The sequence below is a fragment of the Anomaloglossus baeobatrachus genome, chromosome 7 (genome assembly GCF_048569485.1).
Source record: "Anomaloglossus baeobatrachus isolate aAnoBae1 chromosome 7, aAnoBae1.hap1, whole genome shotgun sequence".
NCBI lineage: Eukaryota > Metazoa > Chordata > Amphibia > Anura > Aromobatidae > Anomaloglossus > Anomaloglossus baeobatrachus.
In genome coordinates, this window is record NC_134359.1 from 127,854,229 (window position 1) to 127,878,285 (window position 24,057).

Genomic DNA, 24,057 nt, shown 5'->3' on the forward strand with positions numbered 1-24,057 from the left:
GCGTTAACAGGGAGTTCCTGGCCTGGGTGTGTAGACCCTGTGACGCTAACTGGGTTCACAGTCTCCTGATCCAAGATTTACTTAACTTGGATCAGGCTCCTATTTAGTTCAGAGCCACCCAGTTCTGTATTCTCCGCCTAACCTTCAGGTTTGCCAGCAGCTTTTTTGTCAGCTGGAGCACGGTGGACCCTGTCTGGCGATTGGGATATACACCACCTTATTCTAATCTGCCAGTCCCACCGAACACTCCCACTTCTCTTTCTACTCTGGTTAGAGCCTGTTTGTGTTCTCCTCTGAAGGAAGTAGTATACAGCGTTGTATGAAATCTTCAGTTTCTTGGCAAATTTCTCACATGGAAAAGCCTTCATTTCTAAGAACAAGTACAAGACTGTCAAGTTTCACATCAAAGTTCTCTTTTTCTGTCCATTTTGAGTGTTTAATGGAACCAACAAATGTAATGCTTCAGATTCTCAACTAGCTCAAAGGAAGGACAGTTTTATAGCTTCTCTAATCAGCAAAACTGCTTTCAGCTGTGTTAACATACTTGCACAAGGGTTTTCAAAGGATTTTTAAACATCCATTAGCCTTCTAACACAGTTAGCAAACACAATGTGCCATTAGAACACTGGAGTGGTGGCTGTTGGAAATGGGCCTCTATACACCTATGTAGATATGGCATTTAAAACCAGACATTTGCAGCTAAAATAGTCATTTACCACATTAACAATGTATAGTGTATTTCTGTTTAATTTGTTAGCTTCATTGAAAAAAAAGTGCTTTTCTTTCAAAAATAAGGAAATATCTAAGTGACACTAAACTTTTGAACTATAGTGCACATTTTATTATGAAAATTTCACTTTTGTCTCAAAACACAGAGGTAGAAGAGGATTGGCTGTGCTTTCCTGACCATAGGGTGCCCCAAATTAATGGATCTTATTCAACTCACTTTGTGTTGCACTTTAATAGAAGAGGGTGCTGAAGGAACATGGCTTCTTGAAGAATATTGTTGCAATCTTAGTTGAGAAGTGTTTGATCATTTTGGATGCGATGGATGAAGATTGAGACAGGAATGTGGAAGGTCAGCATATAGTCTAGTGTAGGGTCTATAGATTTTTTTAAATATATGCCATTCTCTTCAAAAAGCTGACCACGTATTGCCCTGTAAATAACATCTTCAACATCTCCACAAAGTACAGCACAGGGTGAAAAAAAAGGATTTCCTAAAACCTACTCATATTGTAGAGAAAGTCTGTGTCAGGGGATGATGCTGAAATATACAGTACAGACCAAATGTTTGGACACACCTTCTCATCTCTAGAACAACTATTAAGAGGAGACTTTGTGCAGCAGGCCTTCATGGTAAAATAGCTGCTAGGAAACCACTGCTAAGGACAGACAACAAGCAGAAGAGACTTGTTTGGGCTAAAGAACACAAGGAATGGACATTAGACCAGTGGAAATCTGTGCTTTGGTCTGATGAATCCAAATTTGAGATCTTTGGATCCAACCACTGTGTCTTTGTAGAAAAAGTGAACGGATGGACTCGACATGCCTGGTTCCCACCGTGAAGCATGGAGGAGGAGGTGTGATGGTGTGGGGGTGCTTTGCTGGTGACACTGTAGGGGATTTATTCAAAATTGAAGGCATACAGAACCAGCATGGCTACCACAGCATCTTGCATGCTATTCCATCCGGTTTGCATTTAGTTGGACCATATTTTATTTTTCAACAACCCCAAACACACCTCCAGGCTGTGTAAGGGCTATTTGACTAAGAAGGAGAGTGATGGGGTGCTACGCCAGATGACCTGGTCTCCACAGTCACCAGACCTGAACCCAATCGAGATGGTTTGGGGTGAGCTGGATCGCAGAGTGAAGGCAAAAGGGCCAACAAGCGCTAGGCATCTCTGGGAACTCTTTCAAGACTGTTGGAAGACCATTTCCGGTGACTACCTCTTGAAACTCATCAAGAGAATGCCAAGAGTGTGCAAAGTAGTAATGAAAGCAAAAGGTGGCTACTTTGAAGAACCTAGAATGTAAGACATATTTTCAGTTGTTTCACACTCTTTTAAGTATTTCATTCCACATGTTTTAATTCATAGTTTTGATGCCTGCAATATGAATCTACAATTTTTAGAGTCATGAAAATAAAGAAAACTCTTTGAATGAGGATGTGTGTCCAAACGTTTGGTCTGCACTGTAAGTCTGAATCATAAATACTTTGTTGGATGACCAGCACCTCCCTAATATACTGAGTGCATATAATTTTTCTTTTCCTTTACTTTAAGAAACATGACACGGCCAGAACAAATTTTTGGTTCAAAAATTTTAGACTTCAGAAAACTATTTTTTAAGCAATGAGAAACTTTTCCCATAGTTTCCGTTCTTCATGATAACTTAATGAAGAGATTGGAAGTTTCTAACTGACAATCATTTTATGCAAACTAGCCTATAGACTTACATAACCCACAATTTGTTGTTGTGGGGATTAAAATGACTTTGCTTAAGGACAACTCTGGGATTTCAATCTTTTGTGACATAAACATTTTTTATAGTTAGAAATGACAGTTTTCACAATTTTATGGCTTAATTCAAGAACATATGTCTTGTTGCAGTTCGCTGTGCTCCGAGAAGGGCTGCCTTCATTTAAACATTTTATTTTGTAATTGGAAATGTTGTATCCATTGCCACTGAATTGTTTATAAAGTCAGAACTCTGAAGTGCCACGGGCTGTATGACATGTCAAAGATTCGTGCAGCACCAAGCACCTAATGCAATCAGATTTCACACAGAATGTTAATATATACAGACACTTAGCAGCTGAGGATTCGGTACATCACTCTGTATTATAAATGAACATTCTCACAATGTAAAAACAGTCTGTAGCTTAAAATACACTCAAATGTAACAGCTTTTAAAGCTGAAATGTGAGCTAATAAAATAAGGTTTTCTTCACCTATAAAGTATAGGGTCTTGTTTGTAATGGGGTGTTGAGATTTAAATTAAATTGTAAATGCCATTTAAAAAATTACTTGGGTTAAAAAAAGAGGTAAGAGGAAAAAATATTATATATAGGGTAGCAGAAAAGTATTTCCCTCCTTTCAGATGCCTACTTTATGGCAGAATATATAATATTGACTTTATCAATCCCACTTAATCCTCTTACAGTGTTGGTCAGGTAACCTAAGGATCTATGTACTTCCTCTTCCGGCTGGACAATGTGAGACAATGACTATTGGCAGCGGTGACCAATGCATCAAGGATGCAGCCAATCACGTCAGGCTAGCTGGAACAGGAAATAAAAAGGCTGATTGGGAAATCTACAAGATAAGTATTCCTTTGTTTCATTACTTCATAGCATGCGGGAGAGATTTTATATAAAATTTAATGAATGGAAAAGCCCTTTAAACCAATATAGTATAATGCATCACCCATATCACCCAATGTGAAAAAATACTATATGCTTCAATTTAACTTTACTGTAATTGTTATCCAACACTTCCAATAATTTGAAAATTGTCCTCAATATGTTCCCCATTCGTGTTGATGTAACTGAATATTTAATACCACTATAGGAAAAAAGATTGTAAGACATGAAAATAACCAAAGCCATCGAAGTTGTGTGGAAATTTCAATAAAAACAAGTGTGGTGTGTATTTAGCTGGTTTTACCCTGTACAGTTCCATATATTACACATAAATTCAAAATACCACACAACAATTTTTCAAAACGTCTGCAAAGCCATATTGTTGTATTAATCTCTTGCTGAAACATACAAGGCCTTCCCTGAAATAGTAATTATCTGTATGGGCGCAAATGTTGTTCTAAAACGTCTACATAATTCTCAGCATTGATAGTGCATTTCAAGAAGTGTAATCTGCCCATTTTTTTTAGAAATTGAGATTGTAATTTCAGAGGTATTTCAACTAACCGAATGACTTTAGGGTGCTTTACACATTGCGACATCGCTAGCTATTGCTAGCAATATCGCGACCGATAGCACCCGACCCCGTCGGTGGCACGATATGTGGTAATTGCTGCCATAGCGAACACTATTGCTACGGCAGCGTCACACGCATATACCTTGACAGCGATGTCGCTGTGACTGCCAAACAATCCCTCCTTCAAGGGGGAGGTGTGTTCGGCGTCATAGCGATGTCACTGAGCGGCCGGGCAATAGAAGCGGAGAGGCAGAGATGAGCGGGACGTAACATCCCGCCCACCTCCTTCCGTCCGCATTGCCGGTGGAGGCAGGTAAGGAGATGTTCGTCGTTCCTGCGGTGTCACACACAGCGATGTGTGATGCCGCAGGAACGACAAACATCGTACCTGTCGCTGCAGTGATATTAAGGAAATGAGCGATGTGTCAGCAAGCAACTATTTTTCACGTTTTTGTGCTCATTGGTCGTCGCTCATTTGAGTTACACGCTGCGCCACGATGTGCGTCACTACCGACGTGACTCCGACGATATATCATTACCGATATCACAGTGTGTAAAGCCCCCTTTTCTGTTGTACATTGTATCATTAAAACCATCTTGATGGTGGCCATAAGTTTAGATGCAGAAACATGGTGTCAGCGTTCCAATAACCTATTTATAATTGAATAACAGTTTCTAGGAATAGCAACCTTTAGATCCCTTCCTGTCATACTTTTATATTATGATCTGTATTGTAGTGCAACAAGTCACTTTTAGCTGTTGTAAGCCATTCTTGTTTTCCCTTAGTACCACTAAATGGCAACCTATCAAAGCTACAGTCATATGAAAAAGTTTGGGCACCCCTATTAATGTTAACCTTTTTCCTTTATAACAATTTTGGTTTTTGCAACAGCTATTTCAGTTTCATATATCTAATAACTGATGGACTGAGTAATATTTCTGCATTAAAATGAGGTTTATTGTACTAACAGAAAATGTGCAATCCACATTTAAACAAAATTTGACCGGTGCAAAAGTATGGGCACCCTTATCAATTTCTTGATTTGAACACTCTTAACTACTTTTACTGACTTACTAAAGCACTAAATTGGTTTTGTAACCTCATTGAGCTTTGAATTTCATAGGCAGGTGTATCCAATCATGAGAAAAGGTATTTTGGCCACTTTGGTATTGGCCACTTGCAAGTTTTTCTCCTATTTGAATCTCCTATAAAGAGTGGCATCATGGGCTCCTCAAAACAACTCTAAAATGATCTGAAAACAAAGATTATTCACCATAGTTGTTCAGGGGAAGGATACAAAAAATTGTGTCAGAGATTTAAACTGTCAGTTTCCACTGTGAGGAACATAGTAAGGAAATGGAAGAACACAGGTACAGTTCTTGTTAAGCCCAGAAGTGGCAGGCCAAGAAAAATATCAGAAAGGCAGATAAGAAGAATGGTGAAAACAGTCAAGCACAATCCACAGACCACCTCCAAAGACCTGCAGCATCATCTTGCTGCAGATGGTGTCAATGTGCATCAGTCAACAATACAGTGCACGTTGCACAAGGTGAAGCTGTATGGGAGAGTGATGCGAAAGAAGCCGTTACTGCAAGCATGCCACAAACAGAGTCGCCTGAGGTATGCAAAAGCACATTTAGACAAGCCAGTTACATTTTGGAAGAAGGTCCTGTGGACTGATGAAACAAAGATTGAGTTGTTTGGTCATACAAAAAGGCGTAATGCATGGAGGCAAAAAAACACGGCATTCCAAGAAAAGTACTTGCTACCAACAGTAAAATTTGGTGGAGGTTCCATCATGCTTTGGGGCTGTGTGGCCAATGCCGGCACCGGGAATCTTGTTAAAGTTGAGGGCCGCATGGATTCAACTCAGTATCAGCAGATTCTTGACAATAATGTGCAAGAATCAGTGACAAAGTTGAAGTTACGCAGGGGATGGATATTTCAGCAAGACAATGATCCAAAACACCGCTCCAAATCTATTCAGGCATTCATGCAGATGAACAATTAAAATGTTCTGGAATGGCCATCCCAGTCCCCAGACCTGAATATCATTGAACATCTGTGGGATGATTTGAAGCGTACTGTCCATGCTCGGCGACCATCAAACTTAACTGAACTGGAATTGTTTTGTAAACAGGAATGGTCAAATATACCTTCATCCAGGATCCAGGAACTCATTAAAGGCTACAGGAAGCGACTAGAGGCTGTTATTTTTGCAAAAGGAGGATCTACAAAATATTAATGTCACTTTTATGTTGAGGTGCCCATACTTTTGCACCGGTCAAATTTTGTTTAAATGCGGATTGCACATTTTCTGTTAGTACAATAAACCTCATTTCAATCCAGAAATATTACTGAGTCCATCAGTTATTAGATATATGAAACTGAAATAGCTGTTGCAAAAACCCAAATTGTTATAAAGAAAAAAGGTTAACATTAATAGGGGTGCCCAAACTTTTTCATATGACTGTATACAAGTAACATACACATATTTTAAAGCTCTGGAGGCTAAAGTAATGTGCTTGAAGTGAATCTGGCCCTGATCTATGTAAATAACCCTCAGGGCCCTAACATTATAAGATGTATTTTTTTTTTATTTTACTGAAGTTAGTGCATATAAAAATTGTTTGTATGAGTCATGGCAACCCAGTGACTACAAAGATGAAATCTCCAGAATAATTCATAATGATGTTGTCATTTATATAATCCATTAAATTATGAAGAGCTAAGCCAAGTAACCCTGAAATTATTTTCACTGGTTAATATTTTGTTCTGAATTAGCAGACCCATGAATGTTGGTGATCGTAGAGTTTGACTGAAGTTTATTCCACAGTTGGGTTAAGGAAACAGTACTGTACCCAAACTTGAATCCAAACCCAGTAGAAGTCAATGGGCACCTGAATTTTGTGTTGCAAAATGGCTATAAAATGGTTGCAGTAAAGGCTTAAGGGCTGCAAAAGGAAGCAAAATGTGTGTAATAGTAGAACAATTGCCCTGCAAACAAATGTGGATAGAGAAATGACTTAAAATAATATAAAAAATAATGATATTGAACCAGGAGGCTGATGCCCAAGTCGAGAAGGAGCAAGTGGAGGTGAACATAGCAATGTAGCTGGAAGAGGGGGAGGATGAGAAGGTAGCCAACAGTATTTTTGTTTTGTTGTATTTTGAAGATTTTTTATTTGGGGAGGCCTCAAAATATTGGGAATGGCAAATAGAATGAAAAAACTGTGGTGGAGTATTACAATGGATGGATGCAGCTCGTATGTATCTCTAGCCAGCCAAAAGGTACAGATAAGTCCTGTGGGATCCATGTCTGGTTCATTTTAATGAATGAGTGCTTTCCCTATGGACAGTCGGATGCACCTGTCTGTGATCACAACCCCTGCCATGGTAAACACACGTTCTGACAGTACACTTGCCGCAGGGCAGGCCAGCTCCTCCAAGACGTAAAGGGCAAGCTTAGGCCATGTGTTCAATTTGTAGACCTAGAAGTTAAACAGGGCAGACCCATCACTTTGTATATGGAGATGTAAGGACACATACTCTTCCACCATGTTGCTGAATCGCTGCCTCCTGCTAATATGGACCGTATCAGACAGTGGTGCTGTATGTTGTGACATGATGAAGAAGGTTATTCACATTTTAGCCAGGCTATCCCTCCCTTCCAAGGTGGTGTCAGTTCCACAGGTGCGATGGCGACCAACTTTTCATCCTCCTTCCTTGTGCTTCCACTGAGTCGCCGCTATCAGGTAAGAACATCCTCAGTAGTGCGTGTAACAGTATGCGCTTGTATGCCCATTTTTTCTGATCACACTTCAGTGACAGAAGTAAGGATGGTATGTTGTTCTTATGGCAGGTATCCAGTAGGGTAGCCACCCAGTAATCATCACTGGTAACAATCCAGGCAACTCGGTGGTCATTTCACAGGCACTGCAGCATGTATTCACTCATGTGTGCCAGGATGCCCAGAGGCAACAACTAGCTGTCCTCGGTGTGAGGTATATAATTTGGGTCTCTGTATCACCCCAGACATACTCTAGTAATGCCTGTGAGTTGCTGTGAGTTCCACCCTGCTGTGAACATTGTTCCTCCTCCTGCTCATCCTCCAAACTGCCCCCTTGCTGATCAGTCGTGAACCTGGCTACTGTTGATATAGGAACCTACCCTCCGAGCCATGTGTGGATTACTATTCTGATAATCACGTGAATGGTCCCTGTTCCTCCTCTTCTTACTCCTGTGCCATTACCTCACCCATCATTGCCTTAAGCAATTTTTCAAGGAAGCATAGATGACATCCGAGTGCAGTGCACAAATCTCATCAGCTGACAATGGAGCAGATGGGGAGATCAGTCCCTCCCTCTCCTCCGCAGCTGTGATCCACTCACAGGATCGGATCATAGTTGCATGACACTCGGCTCACGCACGCAGCAGAGCGGGAGCCAGGGGTCATTAGCATATCGCATACAATGCACTTGCATCGGATGCCATACGGTTGTGTCAATACAGCCAAAGACTTAAGGCCGCTTTACACGCTGCGATCTCGCTAGTGAAATCACTAGCATGCGTACCCGCCCCCATCGTTTGTGCGTCACGGGCATATCGCTGCCTGTGGTGCACAAAATTGCGTGGACCTGTCACACTACTTACCTGCATAGCAACATCGCTGTGACCGGCGAACCGCCTCCTTTCTAAGGGGGTGGTTAATTCGGCGTCACATCGATGTCACTAAGCGGCCGCCCAATCAAAACGGAGGGGCTGAGATGAGCGGGACGAACATCCCGCCCACCTCCTTCCTTCCTCATTGCTGGTGGGACGCAGGTATGGTGAGGTTCCTCGTTCCTGCGGTGTTACACAATGGATGTGTGCTGCCGCAGGAACGACGAACAACATCGTACACGCAGCAGCAACGATAATTGAGATTAAGGGGGTATGTCACCGATTAGCGATTTTTAACGTTTTTGCAACGATTCAAAATCGCTAATAGGTGTCACACGCAATGACATCGCTAACGCGGACAGATGTGCATCTCAAAATCCGTGACCCCAACGACATCGCTTTAGCGATGTCGTAGCGTGTAAAGTGGCCTGTAGTTTTGGACTAAAATCTTAGGTATGAACTGTTGATCTTCTGTTTATTTTTAAGTTATACCTTTTGTGCGAAAGAAAGGCTGTAATGTTTTGGTGAGCTACAATGGTTTATGGACTGTTAATAAACCACTCACTATTATGATTACCAGAATCGGATTCCTGTATGTGCATTGGACTCTACCAGAGAGAGCAACAGCCCTACTGTGTATATAAATGCAGTGTGTCCACCCATATCCTGTCCACCGCCATTAACTTGAGAACGGCGACAGCTATAGGCATAGAAGTGGTATCTAGGTATAGTAAAGTATCCATGCGCTACGCAATGAAACCACCTATTGTGCCACCTGGTGGAAAACAACGGAGTTAGCATTTTTATCTTGAAAACGGAATGAGAAAGAGAAAAAAAGTGAATTAAAAAATTGTAGAGCATCATCAATTCAATACGAATCGACACCTTGCATACAGAAATGCTATGATATGAAACCCATGACCACCCCCAAAACTTTGAATGCTGGTCACGCATATATCGCTCATTTAACTGTGATGCTCAAAAGGTCCACCGTCAGCTGCAATGCACATCTGGACTCTGGACAGCATACTGTATCTTGCTGCACGTTGTGAATATGGTAGGTGACACGTTTGCACAAGCATCTGTGATACGTCGTCGTAGGTCCTGCAAAGCTGGTAGAGGGGTTGCATGCACCTGCTGTTTGATGTGACCTCACAGAAAGAAGTCCAATGGGGTCAGATCAGGTGAGCGTGGAGGCCACGCCACGCAGCTACCATACCCAATGATTTGTAGGAAGGTCTCCATGAGGTATCGCTTAACACTAGAACTACTGAGGTAGTCATTTTGACTACTTTGCACCATGTATTTCTATATAGGTGTCACGAGTCCAGTAGTTCTAGTGTTAAAGGTCCGCAGCCTTGTGAGTTTTACACGTTCTAATCATAGCATTTCTGTATGCAAGGTGTCGATTCGTATTGAATTGATGATGCCCTACAATTTTGTAATTCACTTTTTTCTCTATCTCGTTCTGTTTTCGAGATAAAAATGCTAACTCCGTTGTTTTTCACCAGGTGGCACTATAGGTGGTTTCATTGCGTAGCACATGGCTACTTTACTATACCTAGACACCACTTCTATGCCTATAGCTGGCGCCGTTCTCAAGTTAATGGCGGTGGACAGGATATGGGTGGACACACTTTATATACATATGTGGCGCCCCTGACCTGGTCAGGCACCACTGAGTACTGCACCCATGCTGGGGACAGTACAATACAGGTAATCCAGAAGGCTGACCGGGGTGTGGAACACAGGCGCATAGTGATCAGGTCTCACACATGTACCCATGAGAGGACCCCTGGGGATCCCAGGAGGGGGAAAAGCCTTCACCTTCACTGGAATAGTGGAGGGGGCCAAAAGCCTCCATCTCCTCTCAAGGGGTGTGGTAAGAGAGTCTGGTTGCTAGGTGGCGTAGGCAAGAACAGGAGAGGAGGGGCAGTGAGCCAGTTCAGTGTAGAGTCCAGGGAGCTCGAGTGAGGAGCAGATCCCTGGGGCTGTGCAGTCTGACAGCGCCCGCGCAGTGGCTACTGACGGGGGAGAACAGTCAACTAGGAGGGCTACCCGAAATCCATCTTCAGCTAAAGAGAGAGAGCACGGAGTGGGAAGTAAGGAGACTGCTAGAGAGTACCAGGCCCAAACGGGCGGCAGATCCCGAAGCGGAGATAGATCCAGCTTTCTTTTGCTAAACCTGCCGGTGTGGGGCTCTCAAAGCCCACGCCACAACACCACAAAAGCCGCAGCCACGTAGCCACAGTTAGGGCCCATAGGTCACAGGAGGCAAGCAGCTGGAGTGGCCTGGTCCAGGCGACAAGCAAACGGCAAACGAAGGGGAGAGAGGCTGCAGCATCTTCCCTGGGTGACCCCCATAGGGACTCAAAGTCGGGGTTACCCCAAACCACCAAGGGCTAAGGAAGGCGAGTTAGTAGTCACCCTCACAAGTCAGCCTGAAGGACACCTGGTTCCCACTTGGTTCATCCCAGCTACGCCCGGGTCACTCACCCTGCCATCAACTGTGAGTAAAAACCCTGAAAGACATCCTGCCTGTGTTGAGTTATTCTGCGCCTTGTGGTACTACGCACCTACACAGGGCCCTGGGGCTTGCCTCACTCTCAGGAGGCTATTCCAACTAACTGCACTCACCATCAGCCCCAGACGTCCCTCAACCTGCAGTGGCGGTCCCCACTGACCGCAATACTGAGAGTGGCGTCACGACAAGAAGAAGATCTCCTACCTGTGACCAGATCCAGCTGAGTGGAGTCCCTGAAGGTAATGCACCGACACAACACCTGTGGGGCTTCACATCTGGCGTCACGAACAGGATAAGGACTAGACCTGTTCAGACAGGTGACCATGTGCCTAGGCGGTCCGCTTGAAAAATTGGAAGCGCCGTCATATTGCCACCATGAAAAGCGCGCTGAAAAACAACAGCAGCCCGCGCTGGGAGAAGTTACCGCCCACGAAGAGGTGTGGCTACCCAGAGATCCTCTGCAGAGTTCTGACCTCGCTTGTGAAGAGAGCGGAAGCGTCCAGAGACGGCGGGAAGGAAAGAGAGCCACAAGCCTGCTGCTGCAGAGAGAAGAGATGGAGTCCGGACGTGGATACCCAGAACCAGGCTCTGCTGCCTGGTGGTGCCGGGAGCTTGCTATCTTCTGCGATCAGCTGGAGGCCAGGATTATGCGACAGCTCAGTGAGGGACGCATGGAGCTTCTGGAGATGGCTGCGGCGGTTCGGACCTACGAGGAGGGAGCCGTGCGACGCCTGCCAGATCGAGCGGCGACGACTCAGATCCCGATGGTGCCACCGATGGGTGAGTCCAGAGTTGCCCCGGCCAGCGCAAGTGCTCCGACCCCTGCTGCTACGACCGCGGTCCCAGAAGAGGCGCCCGGCGCGGCGACGCTGAGCCAGGCCGCAGCCATGCCAGGTGCGGCCCGCCAAGCCCAGGCCGCCGCAGCGATGCCCTGCTCGGCCCGCCAAGCCCCGGCCGCCGCAGCGATGCCCTGCTCGGCCCGCCAAGCCCCGGCCGCCGCAGCGATGCCCTGCTCGGCCCACCAAGACCCGGTCCCTGCAGAAACGCCCAGTCCGGCCCGCCAAGAACTGGCCGCAACAGCGACGCAGATCCAGGCCGCCGCCACGCCAGGCTCGGCCCGCACAGACCAGGCCGCCGCCATGCCAGGCGCGGCCCGCCAAGACCAGGCCGCCGCCATACAGGGCGCGGCCCGCCAAGAGATTGCATCACCATTTACCCCGGCCTGCAAGGCCAGAGCAGACACCGCTCCCCAGCCTAAGGAAGTCCCTACTAGGAAATCCCTGATAGGTGAAGACTCCGCATACTGGCAGCTGAAGGCTGACCTGGAGGCTAAGTTCCCACAGGAGATGGTGGACCGATACATGCTCCCTCCGAACACCCCTAAGGCAACCCCTGCAGCAACCACGCTGAAGAGTCCACCGCCTGGGCCAGCTGAGGAACACTCATCCCCAGCGCTGCCACGACCAGAGTGCAGCGAAGAACTAAGGGGGAGAGGAGGGCAAGAAGCTGAGGAGTTGCCCCCGGAGCCAGCAGCAGTGCTAGTCCCAGAGCCGGAGATGCTGCCATATTCCCGCTGGGACGAGGAAGACCTGACACCTCCTGCGGAAGAAGATCTGCCCCAAAGCCTCACCTGGGAGCTTGTAAGCTGCACTTCGCAGAACCCAGCCCGCAAGACACAGCGCCGCAGCAGGACTCAGTTTTCCCCTGCACCGCCATCCCCAGAGCAAAGAGATGACATCACGGCCAGAGACCTACAAGAAAAAAGGTTTCTGAGAAGAGCCAAAGCACAGGTCCGAGGACCCCTTTGCAGAGGAGTAGTGGAGGACTTCAGCCTCAAGTCAGGATACGGGTTCATCGTATCACCTGGTATCAAAGAAGGCATTTTTGTCAATAGGAGAGACGTCAGAGCTCATCTGCCCAGAGGACACCCTGGCAGAAACTTAAAAATGGGAGACTCCGTACAGTTTACCCTGCATCAAGGCGAAAGAGGGTGGTATGCGCTAGATGTAGTGCCATGTCCCAAAGAAGAAGAAAGAAAAGACAAAGGACCTACTGACGAGACAACTACAGATGAGGAAAAAGGTCAAGAAAGCAACAGGTGCCGCAGCCCTACAGGCCCAAGCCCTGGTGAAGAGGAATCTGCCTAAGTTTAAGTAAAGTACAGCAAGTTTTGACCAGTGTGGAAAGTTTGTTTTGCAACGTTTTAAAGTTCAAGAATGTGCCCACAAAAACTATTGTGAGAAATAAACCTTAAGGCTATGAACTGGCTATAGCCACAAACTCTCGCAGTGTAAATAGTTACACCAAAAGGGCACCACCACCACCAGAGTCAGCCTGTTTAGGGGCTTGGCTCGTCTGCAACCAGGAGGAGCCCGTCCGTATATAGGGCCTTGGCTCGCCTGCGACCAGAGAGCATGCCTGTTTATGGGGCCTGGCTCTCCACCACAAAGAGGGTACCTGGTCAGCACCAACTGTGGAGGCCGCCTCTACATCCTGCCAGAAGAGGCTGAAGGCGCGGATCCACCAGGCCAGGTATACCCTGAAACCACCAGCCCATGTAAGCCGCCTCTACATCCTGCCAGAAGTGGCTGAAGCCGCGGCCAACGTGAAAGGGTTTTGGGTGGGTTAACGGACTTGTGGGTGGAGGGTGGTGATGTATGGTACCTGGTGCTTTTAAAAATGTTTTACATGTTTTAATGTTTTATGCATTTTAAAATGTTGTCTTGCAGCCCGAGGACGTGCTGGTGATAACTAAGGGGGAATGTGGCGCCCCTGACCTGGTCAGGCACCACTGAGTACTGCACCCATGCTGGGGACAGTACAATACAGGTAATCCAGAAGGCTGACCGGGGTGTGGAACACAGGCGCATAGTGATCAGGTCTCACACATGTACCCATGAGAGGACCCCTGGGGATCCCAGGAGGGGGAAAAGCCTTCACCTTCACTGGAATAGTGGAGGGGGCCAAAAGCCTCCATCTCCTCTCAAGGGGTGTGGTAAGAGAGTCTGGTTGCTAGGTGGCGTAGGCAAGAACAGGAGAGGAGGGGCAGTGAGCCAGTTCAGTGTAGAGTCCAGGGAGCTCGAGTGAGGAGCAGATCCCTGGGGCTGTGCAGTCTGACAGCGCCCGCGCAGTGGCTACTGACGGGGGAGAACGGTCAACTAGGAGGGCTACCCGAAATCCATCTTCAGCTAAAGAGAGAGAGCACGGAGTGGGAAGTAAGGAGACTGCTAGAGAGTACCAGGCCCAAACGGGCGGCAGATCCCGAAGCGGAGATAGATCCAGCTTTCTTTTGCTAAACCTGCCGGTGTGGGGCTCTCAAAGCCCACGCCACAACACCACAAAAGCCGCAGCCACGTAGCCACAGTTAGGGCCCATAGGTCACAGGAGGCAAGCAGCTGGAGTGGCCTGGTCCAGGCGACAAGCAAACGGCAAACGAAGGGGAGAGAGGCTGCAGCATCTTCCCTGGGTGACCCCCATAGGGACTCAAAGTCGGGGTTACCCCAAACCACCAAGGGCTAAGGAAGGCGAGTTAGTAGTCACCCTCACAAGTCAGCCTGAAGGACACCTGGTTCCCACTTGGTTCATCCCAGCTACGCCCGGGTCACTCACCCTGCCATCAACTGTGAGTAAAAACCCTGAAAGACATCCTGCCTGTGTTGAGTTATTCTGCGCCTTGTGGTACTACGCACCTACACAGGGCCCTGGGGCTTGCCTCACTCTCAGGAGGCTATTCCAACTAACTGCACTCACCATCAGCCCCAGGCGTCCCTCAACCTGCAGTGGCGGTCCCCACTGACCGCAATACTGAGAGTGGCGTCACGACAAGAAGAAGATCTCCTACCTGTGACCAGATCCAGCTGAGTGGAGTCCCTGAAGGTAATGCACCGACACAACACCTGTGGGGCTTCACACATACATACATATACACTCAAGCCATAAATGTATATTTACTGCCTCAGTAGAATGTTATTGTTTTATTTTTAGTTTATATTGCTGTGATGAGTATACTGCACCTTTAAAGCTCTGTACACCCAGATAATTGAGTGATTTCCTCTGTAGCTACTTTGATTTTCCCTTAATTCTTCTCTATAACTTCATGTTCTCGTGCAATATAAATAGTCATGTAAACCTGAGACAAGCCTTTGCATTTTAAGCAGGGTTGTTTCTTTCTCCTTCTTGCCGCTCCAGGCCCAGTGCCATCTGATTAAAAACATTTTTCATCATTTAGAAATGTAAAAAGAAACTGATGACAGTTTATCGTCACAGTCAACTTTTTTTTTTTGCCTCAAATGTGAGAAAATTGGGGATTTTTAATATTGTCTTATCAGTCTTGTGTCCTTTATTACTGATGACTTCATTCTGTTTGAATTCAATGCTTTGGTTTCATTGGGGTAAACTAATAGATTATGTATGCGATATTTGCAGAGCACTGATTGAATTCATCTGGTGGGTTTCAATGCAGTTCATATATTCACATAATTGTCAGGAGCCAAGATGAAATTCAGGACTGTTGCTCTCAGACATTGTATGCCTCTCACATTACCTGGCACTGGGTGACGCATAAATAATGTCTTGACTTGAAGTCTCGTAGTACAATTCCATCCTAGCAGGGGAAATGGACATTGACTAACGTTTTGAGGCTGAGACTGAGAGATAGGATTCGACTGGCATGTGGCCTTCTAGTTTTACATAGGAAAAAGAAACATTCTTTTGCTTTTTTCTGATTACAAAGTCCCCTTTTTAGCCTCTTGATATAAGGCAAAGACTGTATGAAATAACAGTGTGGAGACGAAAGCAAAGTATAAGTTGTCTGAACATAGGGGAATTTTTGGTGTAAAAAAGTAAGTGATTTTGAAGGCAGAAATAATGGCATAGCAGCTGTATACAATATGTATAAGGCTAGTGATGATCTGAAACAGAAAAGTAACATATTTCACTCTAGTTGGGAGACCATCATCTTCAAAGAAAGCAGTCCTACACTCAGCTGATTAACCCGCACAATTGTCTGACACATGCCAGTGAGTTACTGTCACCAGTGGAAACTGAGGTTAGCTTTAAACTTCTGCTGCATTGACAACTCTAATCTAATTATATATGGCGCTCAATGCAAATCAATGGAGAACCATTTAAAATATGGTCCTTTCAAGTTCAGTAGAGCGAGAACCACTTTTTTGCACAAGCAGGAGACCATATAGAGTCCATATAGACTATATATGACTGCAGACTTGTGAATAATCACATCGTATGCACTGTGCGCTGTAAGGATGCTCTAGTGTTAGAAGGTGGAATGGTGGTCACATGTCTGCGATTATGATATATGCATACTCCCAGTTTGTAAAATCCAGGGGAAACAGGAATAAAAACGTGGTTCATCCTGCGATGCTGTGGGTGAAGGAATCCAATATAAAAGCAAAGTTGGAAATAAAGGTGGTTTATTCAACGCGTCTTGAAGAGAACTTCACTTCTTCAGGAAAGGCCACCAAAATTGTGAAGTTCACTTTGAAATGAATTGAATAAACCACCTTTTATTTTCAACTTTCCTTTGATATTGGATTCCTTGACACAGGATTAACCACATTTGTATTCCTGTTTCCCCTAGTTTTTACATCTTAGCCCTTGTGGTGCGTAATCCACGCCGCAGCTGTACATGCAATTTATACTGATTGTGGGTCACATAACTCGACCAGGGGAGAAGTTTGCCTTTCTTTTATCCATCTGGTGCTCTTCGATAAGACCCTGTTGGGCATTTTATCAGCAGATTTTCTCTTTATACTCCCACTTCTTGCAATACACTTGCATTGAGCGAGGCCGGAAACAGTCTAGTCGGAAAGTGGCTGGGAGTTTGCATATCACATACTCCTCGTCACATGACCGCCGTTTGCGACTTTTACAACGGTGAATCCTCACATTGCACAGTGCGTACATCTTAGAAAGTGCTCTATGAAAAATGTGACTAGGTAGATTAGGTAGGCTGACGATTTCTGACCTAAAAACGGCTGCTGCTGGCTCTATACTGAAGATATTATGAATAGGTTCGTATCATAAATGTGAGGAATAATAATATAAAAGGTATGTTATTGTTTATCATAACCAATAAAATGTGATACTGTATTTAAATTCAGGCAGGTTTGGCCTTTTAAAGATGCAGTCAGTCATTGTTCTACTATAAATGTAAATGACTTCAGATTAAATCTGCCACTTCGAAGAAAGCTCGCTCAACTCTCTCTCTCTCATATTGGTGGAGATCCTGAAAAAGGTTCACTCCTCCATTTTTTATGCAAAGTATTAAAATGAATTTCAGGCATTCAAATAGCTACAGTATAATTCTGAATGTATTATTCAGTTTAACTGTTTCATTGGTGGCTATACCAGGTCATATCAAGAAAGTTCTATAGATTGAAGTGGTCACATATATAAAATAATACTTTATGAAAGTGTAAATGTTAGTTTCACTCTGGGGGTGTATGTACAGTAGATGTACCGTATGAGTTTATAGGGTTGTCGGGATTTTCCAGTTTAATTTCTGATCGGTCAAACATTATCTTTGATATTGACACCAATAAGGAATGGTCTGGTAGCTGGGGTCCACACTGTTATGGCCCCCCTACACAGATAGCTGTTGGCCGACTATAGTTTAATGGACCCCTATATCTCCCAACATCCCTATACACAAAACACTCTGTGAAAGAGCTTCTGACAGAATACTCTGGCAGTGGCTTATCTGGCAGAATACAATTGTAATCAAGTATTGGAAATTCAACAGGCTAATTTCTTCCTCTTACTTGGCATCATTTGTTGGGGGAGAGTTGTGAGGTGCCCATACACATTAGACTGTTTGGCAATCCAGCCATTATCAGTGGGTCCAGTTGACTGGTGGCCATACATTGTTCAGCACGGTTATATGTACATTTCCCTTCATCAGGGACACATATAGATACAAGCCTACAGTGCCTATAGGGAAATCCGTCCCTGTAAATTCCTTAATTTGCAGCTGGTTTCACCTCTTAAACACCTAACTTTTATAATACACAAGTAATAATGAACAGAAAGGGATAGTTCATCAGGATCTGTTCATATTGACAGGGGTCCAACACCTGGGACCTCATCGATCAGCTGTTTGCAGCACTAGCAGAGACCAGATGTAAAGAATGTTTGTAGCAGATATCAACATGAAAACCTATTTTTATAATGTGTGTTTATATAGCCATTGTGGTGGGTAACATACACTACTCACAAAAAGTTAGGGATACTTGACTTTTGGGTGAAATTTATGAAAAAATTCACGCTACAGTAATATTTATGTGGCATATGGCATTCAATTGAAGGGCAGCCCTCAGGTCATTGAGGTTCTGGGATTTAGAATTACGAGCCTCTACAGGGTGCAATACAGAGTAATATTGTGGTACCGTGTTAGCGAGAAAAATCAATTGAAATACTATGTCCCAAGAATGACAAAAGTATTTTAGAAGTGATACCTTTATAGGCTAACCATAATTATAATTATATTAGCAAGCTTTCAGAGCACAAAGGCGTCTTCTTCAGGCAAATTACAAATTAATTAATGAGACAAAATCACAACATTTACAGTAATTGAATGTTACAACAGGACATGGGAAAGATGATGCCTCCTAAAGATAAGCCAAGGAAATCAAATTAAGTTTTTTCTTAGAAATGCAGATGAGTTGGAAGTGGTCTGATCAGATCACTTCTGAGGTTCTTCTGGTGGAGGTGTGAAGTGTGTCCATGTAGTGAGTCATAAAATCAGGTGTTAAATTGAGTCCTTTTGTTAAGGATCCAAACATCCTTATCAGTTTAAATTCCCAATTTTTTCTCTCTCTGTCATCTTTAAAATGACCTTTCAGTATCAGTACTTTTAAATCTGTCATACTGTGTTCCGGTCTGGAGAAATGTTTTCCCACAGGCATGTCCAGTTCATTTTTTATTGTGTGCCTGTGTAGATTCATCCTTGTTTGTACTTTTTGTTTAGTTTCCCCAATATATATTCCTCCAGGGCACTTTGTGCACTGTATCATGTATACCACATTGGAAGAGGTCCATGATCTTGTAGTTCTGATTTGTGTTGGCTATGTGGACCGTATTTGTTGGTAAAATGTGGGTACAGGTCTTGCATTTCTTACCATTACAGGGGAATGTGCCCGTTTCTGATGGTGATGAGAGGACACTTCTAACAAGGAGATTCCTTAAGTTAGGGGGCTGTTTGTAGGAGAGAAGTGGTAATTCTGGGAATATTACTTTCAGTCTGTGGTCCTTGTGGAATATGGGTTGAAGATCAGCACCAATTTTCCTTAGGATGCTCCTGTGGGGATTATATGTGACCACAAGCGGTACCCTATTGTTATCCTCCTTCTGTTTGTAATCCAGGAGGCTGCTTCTTGGGATCCTTGTAGCTCTGTGGATCTGTTCATCTATTACCAGTGGATGGTATCCTTGTTGTAGGAATTTATTTCTCAGGGATAGCAGATGTAGTTTTCTGTCCTCACTGTCTGAGCAGATTCGGATGTACCTCAGAGCTTGACTGTAGATGATGGATTTTTTTATGGGTCTTGGATGAAAGCTGTTCCATCTCAGATATGCCGGACGTCCTGTAGGTTTATGATAAACTGACGTTTGTATGGTATTGTCTTTGATGTATATGGTTGTATCCAGAAAATTTATTTGGGACTTTGAGAAGTTGAGGGTGAGTTTGATTGTTGGGTGGAATTTGTTGAAGTTGTTGTGGAAGGTGATCAGATCATCTTTTGAGCCTGTCCAGATTATTATCAGATCATCAATGTAGCAGAAGTATGCTAGAGGTTTAATAGCACAAGATTCCAAGAATTCCTCCTCTAGTTTAGCCATAAACAGGTTAGCATATTGTGGTGACAGTTTGCTTCCCATAGCACTGCCCATACACTGTTGGTATATATTATCTCCAAAGGAGAAATAGTTGTGGTGGAGCACAAACCTGATGAATTGCAGAGCTGGTTCTGTGGCCAGATTATTTTTTTGGAGGAAATATATACCTACTCCCTTGGGGCCCCCAATGTCTACAGCAGGAGCTACACTCTCAGTAAAGCTTCTTATATGGAGACTGCTTGAGGACCTTTGGTGACATAACAATCATGAGATCGGTCATGTGACTGTGATGTCACCACAGGTCTTTTACTTTGCGGGCCTTTAGTACCTTTGGTGACATCATGATTATGTGACAGTGATTCCCCCGTAGTAAAAGTAATGGTGATATGTCCTCTAGACTGTGTATATGTGTGGCTGTGTGTCTAAAATTTATGGGCTCCTGGTGGTATAAATTAACTCTTTTACGACATCTGCGTACATGAATGGAGCAAGTTGGAGGCAGATATATGAAACAGACTTACGCTGTTCCACTTTAAACTTTTACCCAGGGCCCCTTTTTGTCTAAAATTGCCCCTGGTCACATGAACTGACCACCTATCAGTCATTGAGTGAACCATGAACTTACCTGTTTATCAAAGTATTCTAGGGTTAAATGTGAAGCCATCTGGAAAGAAATTTTCCCAAGTATATCAGCAAATCTGCATAAGAATGGTTCAAAAAAGAAAAATATCAAGGTGTTGCAATGGCCCAATAGTCAAAGTCCAAACATCAACCAAGGGAAAATGCTGTGGCGGGGCCTTAATGCTTTGTGCATACTGAGTATTTTTAGACTTTCAAAATCTGAGTTTTTGAACAAAAAAATCACTTTAGGAAACTTTCTTATTTTAGTGACATTTTTTAGGAGTTCTTTATCTGAAGACTTTCAAGTTCTGAATATTTTTTTTCCTTAAACATTGCTTGTTTCCTCTTGATTGGACAGTGCCTAATTTGGAGATTTCCTTCAAGAACCTCTTCATAGAAGTGACACGCACTTTCTTTTTTCCACCATGCGTTTTTCAAAACCTCTTACATAAAAAATAAGTTTCAAAAAAACTTTTTATGTAAACAGGAAAGTAGTTTATCCATTGAAATGTATTGGAAGGGTTTTCCAAGAGCTGTGTAATTAGCTTTTGGATGAACAGTTTGGAGAGGATTGTCTCAAAATCTTGTTAAAAAAAATCAGTATGAATATGGCCTAAGAGATACAGTATATGCTAGTGAATGCTTACAAACATCATAAGCAATGTTGTATAGAAAAGTGGGCCAAAATCTGTCCAGAATGATGAGAAACTTATAAAATCATGAAGAAAACCATTACTTATAATTGCTAAAGGTGGTTCCACAAGCTATTAGTTCATAGGATATTCTTAATTTTTCACACTAATTCTGTTTTTCAACTTTGTTTTTGATAGATTACTAATGCCACCATGTAACTTTCCATGTGTTGTCATAACTGAGTAACCTGAGGTTGTAGCATGTGTGTGTGTGTGTGTGTGTGTGTGTGTATATATATATATATATATATATATATATATAGATATATCTATATATATCTATATATATATATATATAGATATATATATATAGATATAGATATATATAGTAATATAATATACTTGACCATATAGACAGATAGAAAGATATAGATATACAGTATAATGTATGTATAAAATATTTTTTTCTTCTGGACTGTGTTTGACGTTCTAATATTAAAGTACAAAACTGGTTGCTTGTGGGTTGGAAAAGGTCATTATGTAAAAGCGCAGGGTGCATATAAATGATGAAATCTAACCAGAGACTAGCAGATAAAAGATAGATGATTCTGCACTGCTGCTGCCAGGAGGGAAATGGGTTGTTTTCATTCCAATGTCTTTAGAGACTACAGCAAAATCAACTTTCTGTGCATGAAGAAACTGCTTCCGTGCAGGTGTTGACTTCTATGAAGATTTATAATTTTTTGTCTCTGCTAACCCAGGATTGTTTTTGCTGTTGGGCAGTGGGACCGCTATTTGCACCATTGTTTGCATAACACTGAATATTCATGACCATCTCGTTTATAGATAAGCTAAGGAATATTTTCATTGTCTGAATTACTCATTTTTATTCTGCAGCAGTTAAACTCCTAATATAAGCATTATTCAACATCCAGATGGTAACTGGCTTCATTGGAAATAATGTCTGTAAACATTAACAATTTGCATTGGAGCAATAAGTAGCTTTCAGACCGCCTGGTTATAAATATGCATTTTATGTCTTGGTTTTATTTTTTAGTGGCCACTCCACATCTGGGAATGTAGACCGTATTCAGCAGCTACGGATGGAGTATCAGCAGGCAAAACGGGAAGGTTTCCCTCTGTATGAAAGTGAGGATATGGCAGGACGGTTTCTAGAATATGAGCAGAGTTGGGTAAGAAGTGATTGATTATCTACATCATCAATTATCTCCATAGAAATAATAACAAGAAAACACCAAACACAATTGAACAGTGACTGTAGATGAAACAAAACCTGTCACCTCAGAAACATTGTATTTACTTGCAGATATAGGGTTAATCTGCAGGTTAAAAGCATTACAATGCTACTTATTCACCTTCATGAATGTGTGGCTACTGGGAGAAAAGGAATTTATTTCCTCCCAGGAGCTGCCGGCTCTCAATCTTAATTGTTATACTATTCTGTAAGGACTGGCTGTAAGCACTTTGACTGATAGCTCTCTTTGCACTGATGCTGTGCAAAGCCAGTTAAGAAGCAAAGTGCCGGGTTGTGCTTACATAGATGTAGAAACTTGGCACTCAAGATAAAAGTGAATAGTGGTCTTTGATTGAGAAGAACTTGTAGCACAGATGTTTCGATCAAAGACCTTCATCAATGTGCGTGCAGATGGTCCTCAGAAGCAGGTATGATGCGGTGTCCATCGCTGTCTATGTGGCAATGCAGGTCTTTGACTGAAACGTCTGTGCTTGTGCTAGTCCTACAGGTTCTTCTCAATTAAAGACCACTATTCCCATTTATCTTGAGTGCCAAGTTTCTACATCTACTTGAGACGGTTTTAGACCCTATTTATGCACCACCCCAGACGTGCCGTGTGTATCAACTCATGGGTTGTGATTACAGTCACTGCTGTAATCACTTTGTGCACGCCTCTTTGACTGAAATGTATCAGGGCCCGGGAGGAAAATAGTTGATTTTCTCCCGTTAGCCACAATTTCAGTAAAGCAGACAGGCAGCATTGTAATACCGTTTACCTGCAGAATAATTCTGTATCTGTTGGTAAATAGCATTTTCCAAGGTGATAAGCTCTTATGTTGTATTATTTTTTTACATATCTTTGCTTCTTCTAAAGTACAACATATATAGTCTCATTTTCTGTCCCCACTAATTCTTTGCTCTCCTAGTAATCTCCATGGAAACCCAGTATTATTTCCCATCAACCAAAATATTATATTGTATGTCACTGATGACGCTTCATTTCTGGGAGGTGGCAATGACTGTGACAGTGACCACAGCCTCTGCACCCTGCTCTGATGATGCTTCCTTTGAGTATTCCAGGGAAAGGTAGGACATTTTTGACACAGCCATATTAGGAATTAGTTTAGATTGGGGCAATAAATTGATAGGGATTGAAATGAATTGATGAAATGTCTTCATCCTTCAGATCACCCCTGTAAGTCAGTAGCATTGTTCAGCAGCAGTAAGTCCTCCTTTTTTCTTTTTTACTTTTTACCCACTCCTTTAATGTTAGTGACAGCCATATATGTAGCTTTTTCTTAGGTGGCTTGCTTTTCAGCTAATGTATTTTATTTATTTTTTTTACTAAAAAAAATCTTCCTGATAATAGATGAAGCAATTTTGTGTCCGGATTTTTTGGGCCAATTTGATGGAAAATGTTTGGCTCTTGGGTTATTTAAAACAAAGTCTAAAGTAACATATTACTACACTATTGCCTCACGGAGCCCATATAATGTCACAATTCTTTTTTTATTAAAACTTTCACCAATAATTCTGTCACCTTAACAGGATGTTCTATGGAAATAT

At 43.3% G+C, this 24,057-nt stretch overlaps 1 protein-coding gene across 2 annotated transcripts in view; it reads left to right on the forward strand.

The window, feature by feature from the left end:
- PARD3B (par-3 family cell polarity regulator beta) overlaps window positions 1-24,057 on the forward strand; it is a 1,965,757-nt gene that overhangs the window by 1,398,397 nt on the left and 543,303 nt on the right. For both annotated transcript variants that reach the window (XM_075317687.1, XM_075317688.1), the window contains exon 21: window positions 22,294-22,429. In XM_075317687.1, the coding sequence (XP_075173802.1) occupies window positions 22,294-22,429 (136 nt within the window). The remainder of the gene's footprint in view (window positions 1-22,293; window positions 22,430-24,057) is intronic.